General features: G+C 52.2%; 7 protein-coding genes across 7 annotated transcripts; 3 read left to right on the forward strand and 4 right to left on the reverse strand.

Moving 5' to 3' along the window:
* Positions 1-2,215: 2,215 nt before the first annotated feature.
* QC762_501212 (uncharacterized protein) lies at positions 2,216-2,746 on the reverse strand (the record flags this gene model as incomplete). The annotated part of the gene is made up of 1 exon (XM_062890548.1): positions 2,216-2,746. One exon carries the CDS (start codon positions 2,744-2,746, stop codon positions 2,216-2,218), a length of 531 nt encoding a protein of 176 aa, XP_062741642.1.
* Positions 2,747-3,039: 293 nt separating this feature from the next.
* Positions 3,040-4,470, forward strand: QC762_501210 (uncharacterized protein; the record flags this gene model as incomplete). Its single annotated transcript, XM_062890547.1, is given in 3 exon segments — positions 3,040-3,334; positions 3,393-3,496; positions 3,502-4,470. Coding segments are annotated over 3 exon segments (1,254 nt in total). The 5' UTR covers positions 3,040-3,153.
* A 158-nt stretch (positions 4,471-4,628) lies between these two features.
* Positions 4,629-9,227, reverse strand: lcc1 (laccase, multicopper oxidase, benzenediol:oxygen oxidorectuctase). Its single transcript, XM_062890546.1, is given in 5 exon segments — positions 4,629-6,611; positions 6,675-6,744; positions 6,797-6,887; positions 6,946-8,589; positions 8,602-9,227. The coding sequence occupies 4 exon segments, from the start codon at positions 7,297-7,299 to the stop codon at positions 5,147-5,149; spliced, it is 1,980 nt and encodes a 659-aa protein (XP_062741644.1). The 5' UTR covers positions 7,300-8,589; positions 8,602-9,227; the 3' UTR covers positions 4,629-5,146.
* Positions 9,228-13,384: 4,157 nt separating this feature from the next.
* On the forward strand, positions 13,385-13,540 carry QC762_501190 (uncharacterized protein; the record flags this gene model as incomplete). Its single annotated transcript, XM_062890545.1, has 1 exon — positions 13,385-13,540. The coding sequence occupies one exon, from the start codon at positions 13,385-13,387 to the stop codon at positions 13,538-13,540; it is 156 nt and encodes a 51-aa protein (XP_062741645.1).
* A 1,459-nt stretch (positions 13,541-14,999) lies between these two features.
* On the forward strand, positions 15,000-15,356 carry QC762_501180 (uncharacterized protein; the record flags this gene model as incomplete). The annotated part of the gene is made up of 1 exon (XM_062890544.1): positions 15,000-15,356. The coding sequence occupies one exon, from the start codon at positions 15,000-15,002 to the stop codon at positions 15,354-15,356; it is 357 nt and encodes a 118-aa protein (XP_062741646.1).
* Positions 15,357-15,696: 340 nt separating this feature from the next.
* QC762_501170 (uncharacterized protein) lies at positions 15,697-17,688 on the reverse strand. Its single transcript, XM_062890543.1, has 3 exons — positions 17,102-17,688; positions 16,878-17,040; positions 15,697-16,815 (listed from the first exon to the last, which is right to left on the reverse strand). The coding sequence occupies exons 1-3, from the start codon at positions 17,174-17,176 to the stop codon at positions 15,893-15,895; spliced, it is 1,161 nt and encodes a 386-aa protein (XP_062741647.1). The 5' UTR covers positions 17,177-17,688; the 3' UTR covers positions 15,697-15,892.
* A 295-nt stretch (positions 17,689-17,983) lies between these two features.
* On the reverse strand, positions 17,984-18,379 carry QC762_501160 (uncharacterized protein; the record flags this gene model as incomplete). The annotated part of the gene is made up of 1 exon (XM_062890542.1): positions 17,984-18,379. The coding sequence occupies one exon, from the start codon at positions 18,377-18,379 to the stop codon at positions 17,984-17,986; it is 396 nt and encodes a 131-aa protein (XP_062741648.1).
* Between the last annotated feature and the right edge of the window lie 1,023 nt (positions 18,380-19,402).

The following is a 19,402-nucleotide window of genomic DNA, read 5'->3' on the forward strand; positions in this document are numbered from 1 at the left end:
TCTTTCCATCCCTGGCCCAATGATTGGCCGAGGTGCCCCAGCACCTCGGGTACCACCCAGTGGTTCCTGTACGGGAGTATTACGCTTGGGACGTAACATGCTTGTACAAAGGTTCAATGCTGTGGTGTATGCGGCAAGCCTGGCCATAATGCACGTACTTGCCAGGAGGCTGTAGAATCGTCTGATTCGGCTGTTTCTGATGTAATTATAGTTGGTTTCTAGTGTTGTTATGTTGCAATTGAGGATAGTTGTTGTAGGGTGGTGGAGACTGTACGACTCGCTTATATGTACGACTCGCTTATAATATACGTTATTAACTTTACTTTTTCAATTATACCGCCTATATGTCACGGTTTTGGAAGACAGTGCGGACACAAGGAACCTATCAGGGCTGGACCGGGCGATCGAGCGGGGCTCACGGTCCAGGTAGACAAACGGACCAGTAAGATTGTGACCGGGGACCGCAGCGGGGATCACGGTCCACGGTCCAGTATCGGCCAATAAGGAGTGGACCGAGGGCCGTCTGTAAGTCAACGGGTCCACATTCCCCAGGTCTATATATACGGAGGAACTGGCTGGTGTAGGTAGACAGTTCCGCAGTATGCAATACAAGTCACAATCGTTGGTATCTAGACTGTTGTGATCGAGACAAGCCATTGTTGTACACTGTTTAGCTGTACCGAACCAGGATTGTTCAGATATACCCTCAACCAGTATCCCTTTCAGAGGTTCTGGATAGGGGTTCGTCACACCCTGATTATATCCTGATTAGCTACTTCCTATCTAATCTAACGATTAGCTAAGCGCGCCGTGCGCCGCTCACACTGTTTGACCTACTTGTTGGCTTAACTGTGACACATGCGTAAGGGGAAAACGGAAGTTAGAATTAATTTTAGTTACGGTAAGTATAGCCGAACCGTCCTTAGGCATACTTTAGCTTAGGGTAATGCTTACTACGCTCACCTTTTGCTCACCTTCTGAGACTAATACGGACAGAGCCCCAAGATATTGTCGGGTGTGACTATATAGGTAAATGTGCTCTCGAAAAGTCTGACGAGAAGCTAGATGATGATGATGATGATGATGATGATGATGATGACTGGCTTGTATCGAGGATGAAGGGTCTTTTGACTTCAGACAGGTACTCCGATCTGCCCACTGCTTTCACGACTCCCGACACCAGTGAGCGTCTCACGAGTTCGGGTTATCCTAATCGTGGACTTTCCCCAGACCGTATCAGAGAGGGCCTTTGGATCTCACCGCAGATGTATATCCTGTGTGGAATCCAAAGGCTTTGTATTTTTGCCGCAGTCCGCTTTCATGAGTTCGGCTCTCTTCTCTCACACCCAGACTGAGCGTCAGATAGACACCAAAGGATGGAACATCCCTCTGAATTTGTCCAATGGGTTGGAAAGATACTAGTTTCGATGATCGATCCACTTTATTCAACACTGCCGCCCATCTCGAGAGAGAAAAGGGCATGCTTCACAGAAAGCTATGTCACCATTTGATGCGGTATGCAAGGGTTGAGGAGTAAAGGGCGCAAATAGTTCTCATGGTGCAAAAGCATAACGAGTTCGCCTAAGATATTCGGAACATCTATCACAAACTGCACCTGGCGGCCCTGATGACCTTGACCACCACATGTTGCCAGGTGTTGAGCGCGTTGATTACCTCGTTCACAATCCGGAGCTTCCGGGGATTTACATTTAGCATGAGGGGTTTGATAGATTCGTTAATAAAATAAAATGGGTTACCAATCGTCTTATTCCGGCCTTGGTCAGAGTGAATGCTTTCTCCCTTTCTCTCCAAAAGCTGGGATCAGCCCATGGTTGTTGTCAACATTTGATGTCGAGAGAAGAGCCAGATGTCTAACCACAGCAACAGCAACTGAGATAAACTCCAGCCTAATATGAGTTAGCAATGTCTCACCTCCAAGCGTATAGACAGAATATAGCAACCTACCAGGAAAGCGATTGGATGTCGAGGATATGAAAGGCCACGCCGCTATACACCAAGGTTGGTTTTGGGTCCAAGCCATGGCTTTGATGGTGCACCTATGTTGCGGATCCCAAATGTGCCTGTCGTTCGAGTGATGAGCTTGAGAACGTGACCGGATCCAGATGGCCGAAACGTAAACATACCAATGCGATTGCCGAAGCTTTTGGTGACCCTTTATGTACCCTTCCACGTTGCTTCATCACTCTGTGATTCTCTAGTTCTCTCCCTTGCTCTTCACGGCGGCCACTGTGAAGGCGTATTGTCCCCACGGATCGTAAGCAGCTGAAGCGGTGGACTCGCCGGCGCAATCAACATTGGTCTTGGAGTCGCTATCCTTCTCTCCAGCACCTTGCTCCTTGTCGCTGTCCAAGAGCGGCTTGAAAAGGGCGATCTCTCTATCGGTGGCGTAATGATGCCAGGGATCAAAGGTAGAATCGTTGGTGAAGTGGACAGTAACCTTGGCTTTGTACGACTCTGGCGAAGGCCGCTTGTCGGCCGGTTGGTGGCGGAGGTCAATGTTCAGCACGGCCTCCTCCATCAGATCCTCTTCGGTGAAGGTTGTGTCGCCGCAGTAGAAGCACTCGGAAGGCTTGAGATAGTGGTAGGTTGTGCCTCTCTTCTTGGGGCCGCGGCACTCGTCCCAGTTCTTGCGCTGCTTGTTGCAAGGCTTGAGGCCGATCTCCTGCGAGTCGATGGCAGCGCCGCAGTCCTTACAGGCGTAGTGGCAGAGGGTGAAGGTGCACATCTTGGCGGTAGGAGTGACGGATTGGTGTGTAAGTTGGGTGAAGGCGATGAAGCGAGACGAAGAAAACAATCCTTTTGTGGCGTTTGTGAACAAAAGAAGTAAAGAGTCGAGGGACAACGAAAGAGATTGCTATTTATGGCATCATCCAGCGGCCCCGGTACTCTATCCTGCAGCGGGGCTTTATTCACCTTTGTTCACCTGGTCTATTGTGATCCAAGACAATGGCTTTGTCGCACCGGACGGCCAATTGGAATTGGCAGTATATAAGTTGCTCCCAATCCCTGACCCTGTAACGGACCGACATTCATACATTATACACTTCACTGAATCTATCTTATCAATCACAGAGCAACCTTAATCAGTCACAGGTCATCTAGTTCAGATAACAGTGAGTCATCTCGGTCAAAATGGCGACCAATTCCACATACTTTGTTGCTCTCTGCTCCTTCGTAGCCACCCGCTACGCGGAAGCCGGGATCCAACTTGACGATATCGAGCGCGAAAAATTGCCCCTTACCATCGGCACCTTCCTTAACACCATCTCCAACGGTCTTCGTGACCCCATTCCGGAGAAAAGAAAGCGCCGAGGTATTGACTTCGGCACGGAAACACTCAACGAGATTCCTCCTGCTAACTTGGATTACAGCACCAACAAAGGCCGCCAATGCCAGCCACACATCAGCCGGCACCGGCATTCCCGCTCGGGTATATCTTCAGGCCTTGTTCCCGAATACTTCGGCTGCCCGAGATGTCAGGGCACTGGAACCACCTGCCCAAACGCCAACATGACCGCCCTCATCAATCGTGAAAGCGGGCCCATTGCCAAGCTAGCCTCCGCAATCTACGCAATCGACCAGGTCTTTCACAAATGGGTAGTCCACGCCTTCCCCCCCGGCTTCTCCTGGGTCTCCCCCTTGGACAACTCCTACTCCCAAGCCGAGCTGACCACCTTCTTCAACCTCATCACCTTGTCCTACAACCTCCACACTCTCCGCACCACCCTCAAGGACCTCAGCACCCACATCAAATTCGTCTCCAGAAAAATCACCGCCTTCTCCGCCGCCCTCTCCTTCCTCTTGGGAATCTTAATCCACATCTCGGAGAGCCACGGAGTCCAAATCCCCCCTAACCTCCCCTTCACCTTCAAACCAGTCGACGAAACCGATTACCGTTGCCCCTTCCCGGGCATCACCAACCAGTCCCACACCAGACCCCCACACGACCACTACTTCACCCTCATCAAGAATTCCATCCTCCTCCGCCACGCCGTCACCCAACTCTCCAAATTCATCACCACCACGCTCGCCTCCCACATCCGCCTCGCCGTCATGTCCCTCGGCGCCTTGTCACAATCCCCCCCCGGAACTATCGACCCTTCTCTCCTTTGCCCAGGTAGGCTGGGCCAGTTAGCGGACAAGCTGGGAAACATGGAGGTCATCTCCATGGAGCAGGAACTCAAGCCTTTTCTCCAACGACTCGAGAACCATGCCGCGGCTGTCAAGGAGAAGCTGGCTGGGTGGGATTTGGGGGATCAGGCGCTGGCGATGGATACCACCAGCCTGTCGGGGTCGTATGTCGAGATGTTGGCGGGCAAGTTTGGGGAGGTTCAGACGGCGACGTTGGGGAGTGGCGGGTGGATGATCCAGGTTGCGGAGGAGGGGGCGAGGGTTGTGGGTGAGATTGCTGAGGGGTATAGGCTGTTGAGGCTGAGGGAGTATTGTTGATTGACATGGAAGTGGGAGATGATGGGTGGACCGATCAAGGTATAGAATTTGGTAAGTAGGGTGTAGGTTTCTTTAGGTTGTTGGGACTGTCATGACTGTCTAATGCCGTGCTTTTGGATATCACCTTTTACCAATTTTCTTCTTTTATACCACATGAACCCAGAAATGCTTACTACCTAATTTATTCTTTTATCACAACACACACAAGTCCCGGAAATCCAACAGTGAAACGTGACATGTAGCAAGAACCAAACAGCACCATGGTTTTATTGTCAACGGTGGAAGGGATGAATCCCGTGAACCACCACGTCGAAAGCTATGCTAGGTATCTATCTACCCAATAACAAAGCTCATCTTTCCCTTCCATCCGTGGCGTCAGTTCAGAGACTGACATGTCCAATTCCCAGTGCTGACTGATCCCTGTCTTGAAAAAATGTACCCTGGCCAGAGTAGAGAAGAGAAAAAGGAAAGAGGTATAAGAAAACAGAAAATAGAAACACACTCATTGTTCGAGTGAGACTTGTGTTGTACAGGCCCTCCACAATTGACCTCGACAACAGCAAAGAAAATAGAGCAAGAAACCCCCGCCGTCACCCGTCCCAGTTTCGTGATATGCTCCCAATTCCCCCATGTATGCATATATATGTCCCAACCTTTCACTCTGCATGCCGCCCTCTTAGTTCTTGATATACCAATCAGGATGCTCACCAACCCACTTCTTTACCTTCAACCCGGAATCGATCTTGGGGAAGGGGTTAGTAGGCCAGTATGCCCTCCAGGCATTGCAGTTGTTGTTGTGCTGGTTCTTGTCCGCCTGGCTGAAACCATTGCGCAAGTCATTGGGGCGCTCGAGATACTGCACCGACAAACCGCCAGACACGTGCCAGGCAATGTGGCAGTGGAAAAGCCAAGCACCGGGGTTGTCAGACTTGAAGGCGATGAGCAGCCATCCGTTGGCGGGAAGCATGGCGACGTCGCGACGGACCGGGTTGGAGCTCTTGAGCAGGGCCATGTCAGTGGCGGGATTGAAGCGGTAGCGTGTCTGAGGAACACCGGCCGGTTGGTCGGGGGAGCGGCCGACGACGAGGAAATCATGACCGTGAAGATGCATCGGGTGCGGAATGCTGAAGGGGCCGGTAGGGTCGTTCTCGATGAGCCAGTAAGTCCACTGGTTGACGCTGTTGACGGTGATGACGTTGGCTTGAGGAGGATAGCTGGTGTTTTGGGCAATGACGTAGTCAACAATCGGTTTGTCCCAGTCGACATTAATGGAGCTGCCATTGACCTTCCAGACAAAGAGGGGTGTGCCGCCGAGGGTCAAGGAGACGGGCAGAGTGTTGTTAGGGCGGGGAGTGAAGCCACTAGTAGGAACGCTGCGGGAGACAACAGGTGTCAAGTTGTTGAGGTCCATGCAGTTGGCATCAGCAGCAGGAGTGCCAATGTTGGTCGGAAGAGTATTGGGAGCTCCCTGGTAGCGGAAGACCGCAGCCGGGTGAGGATTGAGCGAAGCACCGCAGGCAAGACCGCCGCCAAAGGTGGCGTTGAACCAGTAGTTCCCAACACTCTTGTTGGCGTCAATAGTGACATCGTAGCGCTGGCCAACGGCAAGGAAGAGACTGTCAACAGTCTGGGCCTGAACGGGAACCATATCGGCGGCAATGATGGTCATGGTGTGATTCTGGAGCTTCAACTGGAAGTGATCGTGGGTCGAGGTGTTGATGATGCGGAGACGATGACGCTTGCCGGGGGTGAGCGTGACATTGGCAAATTTACCAGCGCCGGTCTGGGGATTCTTTCCGTGCCCTTTGAAGAGAACAGTGTCACTGGGAGGGGGACCGCCATTCATGGTTTCCTCAACCAGGACATCAGCCGGCTTGTGGTAGTAGTCGGTGATGGGGAAGACACCAAGATCGATATCGTAGGGAACCGAAGCAGGACCATTGACCACGATGGTGCCAACGACGCCGTTGCCGTATTGGGCCGAGAAATGCGAGTGGTACCAACTGGTGCCATATTGCTGAGCGCGGAACCTATAGATGCGGCTGCCTCCCTTGGGCGGGATAGGGCATTCGGTGACACCATTGGCACCATCGTGCATGTTTGTTCCTTTCTGGTGGAGACCGTGCCAATGAATAGAGGTGCTGCGGGAAAAGGGTCAGTACAAGTTCCATGGGCAGTAAACAATATCAATGTGAGAAACATACCCATTAGTCCTGAGATTGTTGATGACATTGACTTGAATCCAATCACCCCAGTTAGCAGTAATGGTAGGCCCTGAATCACCTGTTAGCATAGCCCTTGTCAGATGGTACGGCAGTGAACATACCAAAGATGTCACCATTGACAAGCATGACCTTCTGCTTAACCACGCCATCTGGACCGAGCCAGTTGTCAACTTCGGTCAAGGTCAGAGTATACTATAAGGCTGTTAGTAACCAGGGGCACCATGACTTCATCAAAGGGGCAAAAGCATACGGTGCGTGTGACTCCGGTGTTGGGAGTGCTGACTTCGTAGTCCGTGTTGATATCAAAACCAGGGGCCCAGCAAGCACGGTTGGCGGCAGTGTGGCACGAAGACTGCCTCTCTTCGACGGGACGAAGAAGATCACGAGTGACCTCACGGGGCACGCCCGGGAGAGAAGGTGCGGCCAGGACGGCGCTGGGGGCGACGAGGCCAAGCAGGAGCGCCGCGGCGCTGAAGAAGGACTTCATCATGAACAAGAACTGAAGAGAATAGACCGAGAGGAGAACCGGGTGAGGGGGGGGATGGAGAGGAGAGCTGGTGAGGATGAGAAGAAAGGGTGACTCAAAACGGACGGAGATGGTCATTCTTATAGAGGATCCATCAGATGGTACAAAGACTTAGTCGATAATTCGAGATGTGATCAGCCAGGGTGATGGTGCTCGGTGCTCGTATTCTCGATGACCTCCCCTTTCCTCCTTTGGATATTGTCTGAGTCACGGCGTCTCTAGTCTTCTTCGTCGGAAGACGCGGGTACACGCTAGGTAGAGGCGTGTGTAGGACGCGCGAGGGGCAGACGTGAGCGGCTCGGCACATGGATGTCGATATCTGCTAGACTGCAATCTATCGAAGTTCCCATGACCTGGATCCAGCTGTCTGGGCGGCATGCCGAGAGTATTGGATGTATCGTGAGGGTGTGAGAAAGCTACGCTACAGATAGACATGATCTTAGGAACGGGGATAGCTTGACAGCAGGGTTATCGGGCTATGGCAACCCGAACACTCCATCCTGTCACGCCGGGTAAGCCCATGTTAAGGGCGGGGTGAGTAAGCTTGAAGCTGAACCGCAGCACAAGTTCGTGTGCGTTCAAAAAGAGGCATCTGCAAAGAGGGTCGCTTCGGCTTTACGTGGGCGGATGTTAAGTCACAGGATTCGATAGTCTCATGAAGCCTTCCACTTCTTTGGGACTCAACGAGGGCAGCGAGGTGGGGAGCTTTAGGTGTCGTAGCTGTTGATCTGCGTCGTGATGGCTATTTGCGGAGCATCGCTCGAGGTGTGAAGAGGGGGAGTGGTGATAACTTCAATCACCATCCTGCATCAAAGTATTGGCTTGGCCCAAGCTGGGAATACTCTCCCAAAGATCGTGAACAAGGTACCTCGCTGCCTGCCTTGTGCCACACTTCATACCCCTGGACGAACAGGCGTGTAAAAGGAACGGGACGGTATGGAGAAGAGGCCCAAGAGATGCACATTTGACCCTTCAGCCGCGTCTTCGGCGGCTGTGCATGTGTACGACACCAAACGGGCACCAACCGCGTGATCGAGGAACCATCTTGGCAGGGGAAAAGCAGAAGGGAGGCCAGTTGTGGATGGGGTGGACGGTGCAATGCGTACTATAGCGTGGGCAAAAGCACAAGAGGGCACAAGATTGACATTTCGGTTTCTCGCTTCCCCAGAGACTAAAGTCAACAGCCACGCGGCACCCAAGATCTTGGTAGTAACGGAATGTTTCTAGAATGAAAACCCGGAATCGAATAAATCAAACAATATAGATGACACTGCCAGGGTAATTGGGGGTCCCTGTTTGAAAACCAGTAAATGGTGAGCAGCAGCGGCGTAGTCATCTAGCGTTGGAAAGGGGGCACCGAACTGCAACACAGTGGCCTACCCACGCAAGGACCTTGGAAATGCCCAAAGGATCACTTGGGCCAGGGTGATGTGGGCAGGTTACCGGTCAGGGTCGCAATATGAGTGGATAGCGCTATATCCGGCAACGACGACGTCTCTTTGAGGGATGTCACGTTCTGAGTTTCATTCTCTCCGAGTAGCTCCCCACGAAGGCCTCGCTTCTGCCCTACCGGTATGATGATTAATTTGACATCCCGCTCGCCTCCTTGGAGATGGAACCAATGCTTATTGGCCACAGCTTATCTTGGCGGGGATAACAGCATTTCTCGGTGATAAGTTATGAACACTTGTGTCTTGCAGTACAGGGTGGAACTATTGGCTGATGGTATGAGTGAAATATCGTTCGACGGATCACCTGCGTCAGAACGCTCACAGTCGGCACTAGACGACTGGAAGCTTGGTTCAGGCCGAAAGGGTTCTCATGCCAAGCGCTTAGAGGATACGAATAGGAAATGAAGAAACGACAAGTTGAAGCTACTGGCGACATGAACTTTGGGAAAGAAACGCAGCAAGAACTTGGAATAACTTGGCGGCAGAATCGGACCCGGAGCGGAAGTGAATGGTGGCCGGTAACCAGGCTAGTGTGTAATATGGCTTCCGAGGAGGCTCCAAGAATGAGGTGCTGGGATGCCCAGACCATGCGAGTGTGATAAGTCGTGTAACCTCCATCGTAAGCTGAGAATGCAACTGTCCGCCTGGCACTTTTGAACAGACGCCGCATCGAAGAGGTGGCGTAAGGGGAACGCCAAATTGCGGATGCTAAGTTTCGAGGCGAGAGTCGAGTGTGCCGGACTGTACAGTTGGGTAGGGCTTGTAGGGCAAGAGAAGAAAGACGAGCACTGGGTTTGCTCAAGCTTTAGCTGACCCCTGTTGTCGTCGCTTGTGATGACTTGATTTGTTTCTGCGGCTCGACGGCTGCAACGCTGCAACGCTGCAATGCTCCAGCAGCGCGGTTCTGTGTAGTTAAGACTCGTATCATATCTGCGCTTGGGCAAGAAACGAAGAGACAGGCTGTGCCGTGCTCCTCCAATCTTACCAGTCTTACCGTCCTTACGCCGCAGTGTTCAACAATACCCCACAATGTGGAGGACAAGCCCTGGCCTTGTGGTTGACGAAACGAAATCGCCGTATGAGATCGTGTCGTCTGGAGGCTGATGGACCCAAAGCAAGCTACTTGGATGTGGGAAGCAGCTGCAGGTGGGAGGGTTGAAGCTCTGGGCAAGCTAACCAAACTCGAATCAAAGTCGGTCCCGAGCCGTGTTGGCTTCTAAATAAAGCCAGTCTATTAGAACCCTGACCCCTTGTTGCCACACATTCGTCCAATCGCAATCGAGGCGCATTTTGAGTTGTTCCTTGCCCGCGGTGTGGCGCGCCCGGCACGGCAGGCAAGTATTGGGTTCGTCGTACGGAATCAGACGAAATGCTCTTGATGGATTGTGGATGGGAAAAATGATTCGAAGAAGGGTCGTTGAAAGCGGAGCCTAAGGATGCCAAAATAATCCTTTCCTGGGCGCAACAATCCTTGTGTGGATCGGTGGGGAACCTGGGAGACTAGAAAGCGTAATAAACTCGAGAGACCAAGGTGAAGTCGTGATGGTTACCGCCCCAAATGCATCGCTAGTGTGCGGTGTGCAGCTCGGAGAACGCAGGGCCTTCAGGACCGAGCCTTGGACTTTGGATTTCCCGATGCCGGCCAGGTCATGGTCCTCGGACGTGATAACTGACCGGGCACGAGACGAGAGCGGTTGAAGACAGGAGGTGGAAGGGTTGCTTTGGCGTGAGAACAAGGTGTCGTGTCAGAGTCGCCAGGCAGGAACTGTGCATCAAAAGTCACCATGTTGGCCCAACTCGGACTTTTCGGCAGTTGCATGCCTCTTGGGTTGCTCTCGACTAGCTATCCACACCCAGCAGCACAATAGCATCTTTCTCTCCCTGACGTCGTGGGATATCATCTTTCGTCGTCATTGTCGTATGTACTTCGTACCGCTCACATGAAGGCAGCGCCGTCGTTGTTTGGTCCGCTTAGAAGATTTGGAAAAGTCTGCGTGAAGCTGCGCGCGACACACCGAGGTGTGGTGGTGGTGGTAGGTTGAAATTGGTGGTGTAGGTACACTAAAGCCAGGGGCCAAGATAGCGGAGTGGGGGGTCGTTGTAGGGCGCCCCCAAGACATGGGCCAGTCGCAGCCAAGGACGTTGACAGCGATAGCGCCACGATAGTTGAGTGATTATGACACGGCCCATGCGTCCACTTCGTACAGACAAGTATCACAAGCATCAAGGCCAGCTTCCCCTCACTGTACGTAATACCATCTTCATCCAATGATTCCGATCACCTTCCGATCCGCTCCGCCGTTCATGGTCTTGTGCTTATTTGTGTTGGCGGCCGTTGTAGTGCGGGGGGGGATGCGTGAGCCCGGCCCACTATTTTGCACGGCCATCATCACAAACAGCTTTTGTGATCTGTGTGAAATGGTCTCAGATTGCTTAAAAATCACAAAGGTCCTGGCACCTAATGCCGAGACAATATTGCTTCCAGAAACGTCCGATTGAGTCGGGCAAGGAAGAGGTACCGTAGCTTTGACTCCAATGCTACGGTGTTGTCTTCGGTTGTCAGTGTGCCTGTCCCCACGTGTTATTGATTCTGCGGGGCCATTTGGGTTACGGGGGTCCCTCTTTGAGCGGGAATGATCGGCAGCCACTGCTCGGGACGGGAACAGCGGCTGGAGGCTCGGCGGCGCTAGACATGGGGTCTCCAAAATCTGGCGTCAACAGCTGTGTTCAGGGAGGCCCAGGCAGGTGAACTTTTGGAATGAGAGCAAACCGAAACTCATGGCCTGGTACTCCGTAAGGTAGCGACCTTTGCTCTGGAGATGGTGCCTCGAACTTTGGAGCAGAAGGATGGCTGGCTACTAAAGCAATCAGACAAGGACTCGACTCGGCCTAATATTCCTCCTCGCCGCAGACGGGCGTCTCCGCGGGCCCTGTGCCTGGAACCGAGATCCTGCGGGGGCGCGTGAGGCTGCAGCGATGCCTGAGAAGGGGAATAAGATGCGTTTCCCGTAACAAGGGGCCTCTTTTCTTCGCTTGATTTCACTCTGCGCGGAATTGAGTGGGAGGTACACCGGATCAGTCCCGTTGTCAACGCCCATCTTGCCGTTTTGCCCTCTTGCACCTGTACCCCCCATGCGCTGATATCGACTGGGAGCAGGATCTATGTGTAAGCGGGCGTAGTACATGGTAGGGATCTCCTCAGGGGCTAACCGATTTAACGTTAGTTTGTCGTATTTAGATCTCACGCCGATTCCGTCGCCCTACTGTCGAATGCTGATACTAGTGTGGTGAAGGGCGCAAAGTTGTGCTTCTTCTCAGGTGTACTGCATCTGTCGCTAGAGCTGAAGCTCTCAACTGGATACGGTCATGATCGTCAGATAAGCTCCCCTCCACCGCGGGTATTTTCCTGGGCTCGCCTGAAGTTGCAGTCGAATTGGAACTCCCGAGGCCGAATGCCGATGTATTATTATCCGCCAGGTGGTGTGAGCCCAACGCCATGAAACCAATAACTGTCGATGGAGGGTCCTTGATCAAATGATGCCGTGTATTCTTGGTAGCTCGTATGATATCTGTACTCGAGATTTGGCAGCCTATGTTCGTCCGCGAGTTGTAACTCCAGCCGCTGACCTCCAATCTAAATCCGATACAGCTTCCACCGTGACCGGCGACAACAGGACGGTACGCGTCGGCGATGTGTCATGGAATGAGGTTCGAGATGTGGGGCAGCTGAGGAGCATCCGCGATTGGGTTTGGAAGCGATGTCTGCCGGCAATGCCACACTTGGCTGCGACGTTGACGGGCCACCGCGGCTCTTCCGAGTGAACCTCAGTAATCTCCATCTCAGTTTCGGTGAGCGCCCAGGAGGATGGAGTGGGCCATCTCAAAGTTGAAAAAAATCGAAGGAATTGTCCGGGGTGAGTTGCGTTGTGTTGGAGGAAGTCAAGAGGCTCGACGGTCCGTCTATCCGCTTTGTCGACTTGTGGCTGCCAATAATTCGGTAGCCACGGTGAGCGATGGCGTAGAGGGTGCTGCTTGAAGTAAAAAGGGTGATAAGGTATTCAGGTTCCAAGCTCGCTGTTGCCATGTTTGATGTTGTTCATCCAGATGATCTGCCGTTGTGCTCTTCTATTCCCCCTTTCCTTCCAATGCTCCCCTCCTGCCTTCCTTCCATTAGGTATCCCACAGGCCACCCCACTTTGCCGCTCTATTCTCGACTGTGTGACTGCCTGCTGCAGATGGTATCGCACTTTTCGCTCAGGTAACAAGGGCTGAAATACTGGAATGTCGTTTCGGTAGTACGCTGGGCGCGATGGGTTCATTCATGGATTGTGTCGATGCAAAGAAGTTGGCTGATGAACAGAGAAAATAGCCAAGTATCGAAGAAACAAACCCGGACGTACCATTTTGTTCTGGGGTGCATAACACATATATGCCCCCTCATCCACGGACATCCGTTCCTTGGGTCGGGTTCGGTCAACAATCCTTTACCAATTATGAGAAAGTCCGGGACCACGCAACAGTAGCATCAGTGCATCACCACGTCACAACCGGCACTTTGACATTCGAATCGTCGAAGCCCAATCATCTATCAATCACACATAACAGCCTCGATATAAACACACAATAAGTCTTTCCAAACTGCCGGATATCGCGGGGTGCATTGCTGATCGCTGTTTCAGATTGACAAGATCTGCGGCTCCTGCACGCCCTCAATGCTGAAGGCCGAGAACTCTCCGGCTTCGGTAACAAGTGCGATATGCCCGGCCGATATATGTCTTCCCAGCCTATTATCTGCGCCACCTGTCACGGCCCCTCCCGTTGGTCTCAGATCTTGGATCCTATCTTGTACAGCCATGTGTGACGGCTGACGGATGGTATAAGAAAGCTCCGTGCTCGGCCGATGATTTTGGACTTATCGCACGAAAGCATTCGGCATTCGGGCATGAAATGGGGTTCATAGCCGGGCGGACTTGACAAAGAGTCCTATTCAGTGTAGAGGCGGTATCAGCAGCTACCGCGTATCCACGATGGACTTGCGAACACTGCTCATGAGTGAGTTTCACACCCAATCCATATTCGATAGCGGAGTGCATCATGCACCCTTTTGGGAATGCCAGCCATCCGGGCGTGCGGCATTGGACTCACATAAGCGTTTGTCAGCGCGATGGGAAGGACTGCTTCATACATGTCTGGCCTATGAGGAGTGACCTTTGGATCCTTGCCCTGGGAATTGGATCACGACGATGTCTAATAGGACGCAGCAGCTTGATTGAAATCCGACAGGTTTACTCCCTCAAGAGAGCAGCATGTTAGTAGGAATTTATCTCATTTCAATTTCCAATAAAAAGGCACGAAACGTCGCGTGCGAACTTGGTGATGCTCGCCACATACCTATCAGTCCACCATCCAAACACCTCCGTCTGGCAGTGGAAAACACCTTTAAGAATAAAGACTTTTACCAAAAAGTACTGGCCATACGAGAGAAGAAGTCTCTAAATTGACCGCATGTCTCGATTTCTTTTCTCATTACGTGTCACAGTCAACCGCATTGATTGAAAAGAAAAACTCTCGAAGGTCGCCTCCTTCGAATAACCCCACCCAGCCCCTGAGCTTGTTTACTTCGCTTGCCATGCCAAGTCGTCGTCCGAGCAGCCCTTGACATGGGTGATGACACCATCGCGTACCCTAACCCTTGACATTCAATCCCACCCTCAACAAGAAAAACATCCATCGACGAAAACAATAGAGACAACATCTCTTCTTGACAACAAATTTCCAGAATTTCCACATGCCAACGGGCCTTCCAGCACAAATTAATGACCATTCAAAAATCGGTCGGTCATTCTTCCCACCGAAACCCGGCCCGCATAGGAGCCCCACACCCTAAATGGTGACGTCAAATCCCCTACAGATGTCAACCGTGATCTCAACCTCAAGCAGCCAGATCGTTCTAGGCAATCGAGTCTCTCTTAACCCGCAGCCTTTTATGGCATGCGATCCTAAATTAGCGGGGAAGTTCAAAGGTTAAAATACTGCAGTGATGCGGAGCTGCAGTCCTAACTAACGCCGAACCAACCTCCTGATGTCATCATGACTGGCGCATACCGCACATCACTCCTCCGCTTTTCTTAAATGCGCCCTTCCGCCTTCGCCTCAACGCTCCCATACCAATTGATTTGCCAATCATTTTCCAATCCCCCACCACCGTTGTGCAACCTACCTCTTCACTAACATCAACTTTGGACATACAAAAACCAAACCAACCCGATCCCAAACACAAACCACCCGTTCCACACCTAGCAATCCAACCACCCCAACACCTTCAAAATGTCCAACATGGCCCGCAACCGCGTCATCCCCGCTGTCATCGCCTCCGGCCTCTTCGGCGGACTCCTCTACTCGACAGCCGGCGGCTCCAATCAGCCTCGTCCCCGCGCCCGCCACGACGCAGCAGCCACCAACCTAAACGTCTCTGAGTCCCTCGAGTCCATCGCCGGCACGGGCGGTAAGCACACCCGCAAGCAGTCCGACATACCCTCCGACATCGACCCCAAGAACACTCGCATCGCGAGCCACAACCCAACCGCCCACGCCAAGCGGTCGCCCTCCAAGACGCTCGACCTCGGGGACGGAAGTGAGCCCAGCCAGCTGCCCAAGAATGTCGGGCCTCACCGGGATCTTTGATCAGAGAAGAGGTGATGGGAAAAGGAGCATGACGAGGAAGATCAAAGTGTAGGATAACGCTGGTGAGACAATATGCCAGAAAAAGCAAAGCGCCTCAAACGAAGGAGGTGAGCCAGCCATAAGGAGATACGGTTGGAGTCTGCATAGTTTGGCGTTTGGTTGCTTTGAACAGCATAGTAATATGTAACAAAATAGATAACATGATGCAAACCTTTGTGGTGTCCCCCGATATTCGACAATATTCAAGCTGGTCAAACAGCGGAAGCGTACCTTATGACACGCACGCATGAAATCCAGGTCAATTCCAGGAACACGTCCAAAGAGCCAATCGGAAATGGAACGTCAGATTAAACACAACTGGAACAGAATTTCTTTCAGCGTACTTCTCCTACAACTTCAACACCACATTACTCTCATCTTTCAACAAGTATCCCCCATCTAAGTCCTACAGGTAAAACGACGACATATGTGTAAAAACTTCATATCGCCACCCAAAACCGCCCATATCTCATTCCACCGCTCTCATTTGTTGTAGCTTACAACAGCGTCATCCCGACCACAAGACCAAGAACCAACAAATTGACAGACCATTGAGCCAGTGTCGCGATGCTAGTAACAGCAGTTTGTCCCGATGGTGGTGGGGCCTCCACAGGAGTTGGCGGTTGCGAGCTACTATTGCCCGCGATTGAAGCATTGGCCCCCAATCCTCCCGTGAGTGGTGCCGTGCCATTGGAGTGTACTAAGACAGGAATGATTGCCGTCACATCTGCCAGGTTGAAGCACTGCCTCCGGTGGCTGGCGTCGTAGTCAAGGGAAAAGACAGTAACAGCACTGAGGCACTTGGGCGCAACGGTGCTTACCGTGTCGGTAGCCTCAAACTGCTTGTAGCCAGAATCGGTGTGCATGCGGTTGAAAACGCCGCTCTTGTGGTTGTACGCAACCTTGACTCCCACGTCCTGGGTGGCCCGCATCAGAACAAACGGGGGGTTCGTGCATTCATCGCTTGTCTCGGATGTGATGTAGGGCAAGTCGACAGTCACACCGTATCCCTCGGGAAGGACTCGATCTCCGTTTGCCTTGCTGATGAAAGCTTGCACAAGGTTAGAGGCAAGGCGAGCATTGATGGTGGCGGGATCCTGGAGCCCAGCTTTGGTGCTAGTGTTGAGTGACGAATAGACGGTGGCTTCGTTGCCAGTCCAGAATGCCATGGCGGGGATTCCGCGCTCAATAGCAACGTAAGTTGCGGCCATGGCCCCGGACAAAGTTTCGAGGAAAGTACCTGAGTTTGACCCAGAATTGGGACCCGAGATGATGAGGTCGGGGGCTTCGAGCCGACAAATGGTAGGATATATGTAGTCCAATGCCACCAGCACCTGCGCTGTCGCTGTGCCATTGTAATACCATATGTGGTTGTCGGTCGGATCAGTTCCAAGGGACGGTGCGCCAGCTTTCACGAGACCTGCATGTCACCACATGGGTCAGCAACACGTCTTCAAGCAGCAGCTATGTGGGAGCACATACCCCAATCTCCATCGGCGTCCAGTCGGGGGTTGGTGGTGAATTCGGCATGGAGACCAGCACCCGTCTGGGCAGCAACAGAGGCAACGACGTAACAATTGTGGCCGATGGAAGTCATTTGGCGGTAGAGTTCGCGAACACTGGCGGTTCCAAATCCGTCAGCGTTCTGCGTACCAGTTCTGTTAGTGCATGTCAGGAATGAATAAGTGAGGTTGTTGATGACAAACCGTGATAAGGATGTTCAAGGCCTCCACGTGAGAAAGCAGAGCAGCAGCAGCTGCAACAAAGGTGACGGTGTGCATGTTTGTGGTGCAATGTGTCGGTGCCTGTACAAGATAGCGTGTTGTATTTGAAGAGTAGCAATGAGCAAGGCCAGGTACAAGAAACAAAACTGGTGATGGTGTTGGAAGAGGATCAAGTCAAATGTTTCGAGAAAAAGCTGACACCTGTCCAGTCATCTTGTTGTAGGGTTCTAATGCCACGAGGAAGGGACGGACAGGTCGACGAGGTGAATATCCTCCGGTGCCTTCCACTCAATCTATCAAACGTCATTGCGGCCGGTCAACTCAGCTGCTTGATGTGGAGGAACTCCCAAGGAAGGAAGGAAGGCTGGTAGGCTTCGTACGAGAGTGGGAACAGGAGACGGTTTGGTGGTGATGGTTAAGGGGAAGTTGCACTTGCCATCCCCACCATCGAGGTATTATCCAACATGCCATGATGCTATGATGCCATGTCGCGCCCACTGCACTCGACTTTGAGGGTCGGTGGAGGTGTGAATCATAAGTTGGGGCGTGGAAAGTGGGGTCCTCGGTGTTGCTCCTTCACCTTGCTCGCAGTGGGCAGGCAGTGTGACATTGCAGCCTGGACATGGAAGGCTTAAAGGCAGTAACGATCCATGCAGTGTGTAATTTCTGCACTGAGTTGGCATCTTCGAGGAAACAAGAAAAACAATAGCAAGGTGGAATGTCCTGAATTCGAGGGCCCGAGACCTTGTGGTCGACTTTTCACTGTCACCCTCAGACGTTCTGCTATTTACAAAGCTTAGCCCGGTTGTCAAATCCCATCCAAGAGCCCTTCCCATCCAGCATTGAAACACACTCCGACAACTCTTAGAATCCCAGAGCAGAGTTGAATGCATCCGCGGTTGTGGCATCCTTGGTTCCCAAGGCCTGAACTTGGGCTTTCGCCTGTTCACACAAAGCTTTGGCCGCATCATTTGCCTCGCAAACGTTGGTGAGCTGATCGCAGACTCTGTTGGTGATGATGTTCGGGTTCAGCGCCTCCTGCTGGCCTTCAGCCACAAGAGGATCGACAGGCAAGAAAGTTCCCTCATCCGCCTGACGACCGGGGCGACCGAGGACGAAGTCGATGCTGGGGTTGCAAAGCCCAAAGTCGGGGGCCGCATTGGCGCCGTTATTGCCATTCTGGTTCTGGCGAGCGCCAACAGCGGCAGCGGATGCGGTTGAGGCCGCGAACAAAGCAACGAGGAGAGTCTTGGCGTACATTTTGGGAGATTGATGTTGGATGGTAGGTTGGTAGAGACCGACTGGCGGTTGGATGCAAAGATATGTACGTTCAAAGAATGAAACAGTTCCCAGAACTGGAAGTGCGAGATCAACTCTGAAAGAAAGGACTGAAGAACGGTTGTTGATGGATGTAAAGAAAAAGTCGGAACCGATAGGCGACCCACGGCATCTTAATAGAAAATATGGATTGCGCCTACAATTGCCTCTGCATTCTTGAAACGGTGATTTGGATCTCGCCTGGGCGTAGATCATACCGAGGTGTCTGAGTGAGACGGGTAGAAAGACAAGACGAGACAGCGTCAAAATGCAATGCGGTCTTGGCAACCACAACTTCGCCAAAGATCATTGACGGTAGTGTCGATCTTTACCATTGGCATGCCAGTCTGTCATGCGGACGGCATATCTGAACCTGATCAGCAGTTGGCGATTTACGCTCCTTGCCCTCAATCTTCTTTGCCGTCTAGCTCAAACACAACATGACCTTGTCACCTCTTAAGGCTCCACGTGGGCTTCGTCTGATGCGTCCAAGGGTGTCGCGACGATATACCATACAACCCATGACATATGTTGAATGGGAATGGATTGTCTTGGAATTGTGCAGGTTGTTACTAGGATTATTCTTTTGTTCTTGATACCGTTGTGTTGAGGTTGATTAGGTAAGAAGCACATTTATCACTTCCTTGTTATGGTGTCTTTTTACATAGTGAATGTCGGGTAGGTGCCTTCACTGCATCATTTACTCCAGTGATTGCTAGCCTGTTGGGAACTGAACCGCCTCTTTGTAGGCCGTGGATGCCTAATGAATCTTCCATGGCTTGTGCAGCACTGCAAAGGGTCTTGCTTAATTGCTGCTGCCTAAGGTATTGCTCTCGCTCCACGGCAGCTGCTGCGAAATGTGTTTGTTTACCACAAAAACCCCGCCTACCTACCTATCTAGTTCAACGCGACCACAAGGCTGAAAGACCGCAAAGCCGGGCCATTCAGCTAAACTTTCCGCCGTGC

This window comes from Podospora pseudocomata, chromosome 5, assembly GCF_035222375.1.
Source record: "Podospora pseudocomata strain CBS 415.72m chromosome 5, whole genome shotgun sequence".
Lineage (NCBI taxonomy): Eukaryota > Fungi > Ascomycota > Sordariomycetes > Sordariales > Podosporaceae > Podospora > Podospora pseudocomata.

What these genes read in the sequence shown, in the direction of transcription:
- lcc1 (XM_062890546.1), bottom strand. Translation starts at nt 7,299, where the DNA reads ATGACCATCTCCGTCCGTTTTGAGTCACCCTTTCTTCTCATCCTCACC. An exon ending in ACACCGGAGTCACACGCACC is followed by an intron (nt 6,888 to 6,945) that starts GTATGCTTTTGC and finishes ACAGCCTTATAG; the next exon opens with TATACTCTGACCTTGACCGA. An exon ending in TGTCAATGGTGACATCTTTG is followed by an intron (nt 6,745 to 6,796) that starts GTATGTTCACTG and finishes CAGGTGATTCAG; the next exon opens with GGCCTACCATTACTGCTAAC.
- QC762_501170 (XM_062890543.1), bottom strand. Translation starts at nt 17,176, where the DNA reads ATGCACACCGTCACCTTTGTTGCAGCTGCTGCTGCTCTGCTTTCTCAC. An exon ending in CCTTGAACATCCTTATCACG is followed by an intron (nt 17,041 to 17,101) that starts GTTTGTCATCAA and finishes ACTGGTACGCAG; the next exon opens with AACGCTGACGGATTTGGAAC. An exon ending in GGACGCCGATGGAGATTGGG is followed by an intron (nt 16,816 to 16,877) that starts GTATGTGCTCCC and finishes GGTGACATGCAG; the next exon opens with GTCTCGTGAAAGCTGGCGCA.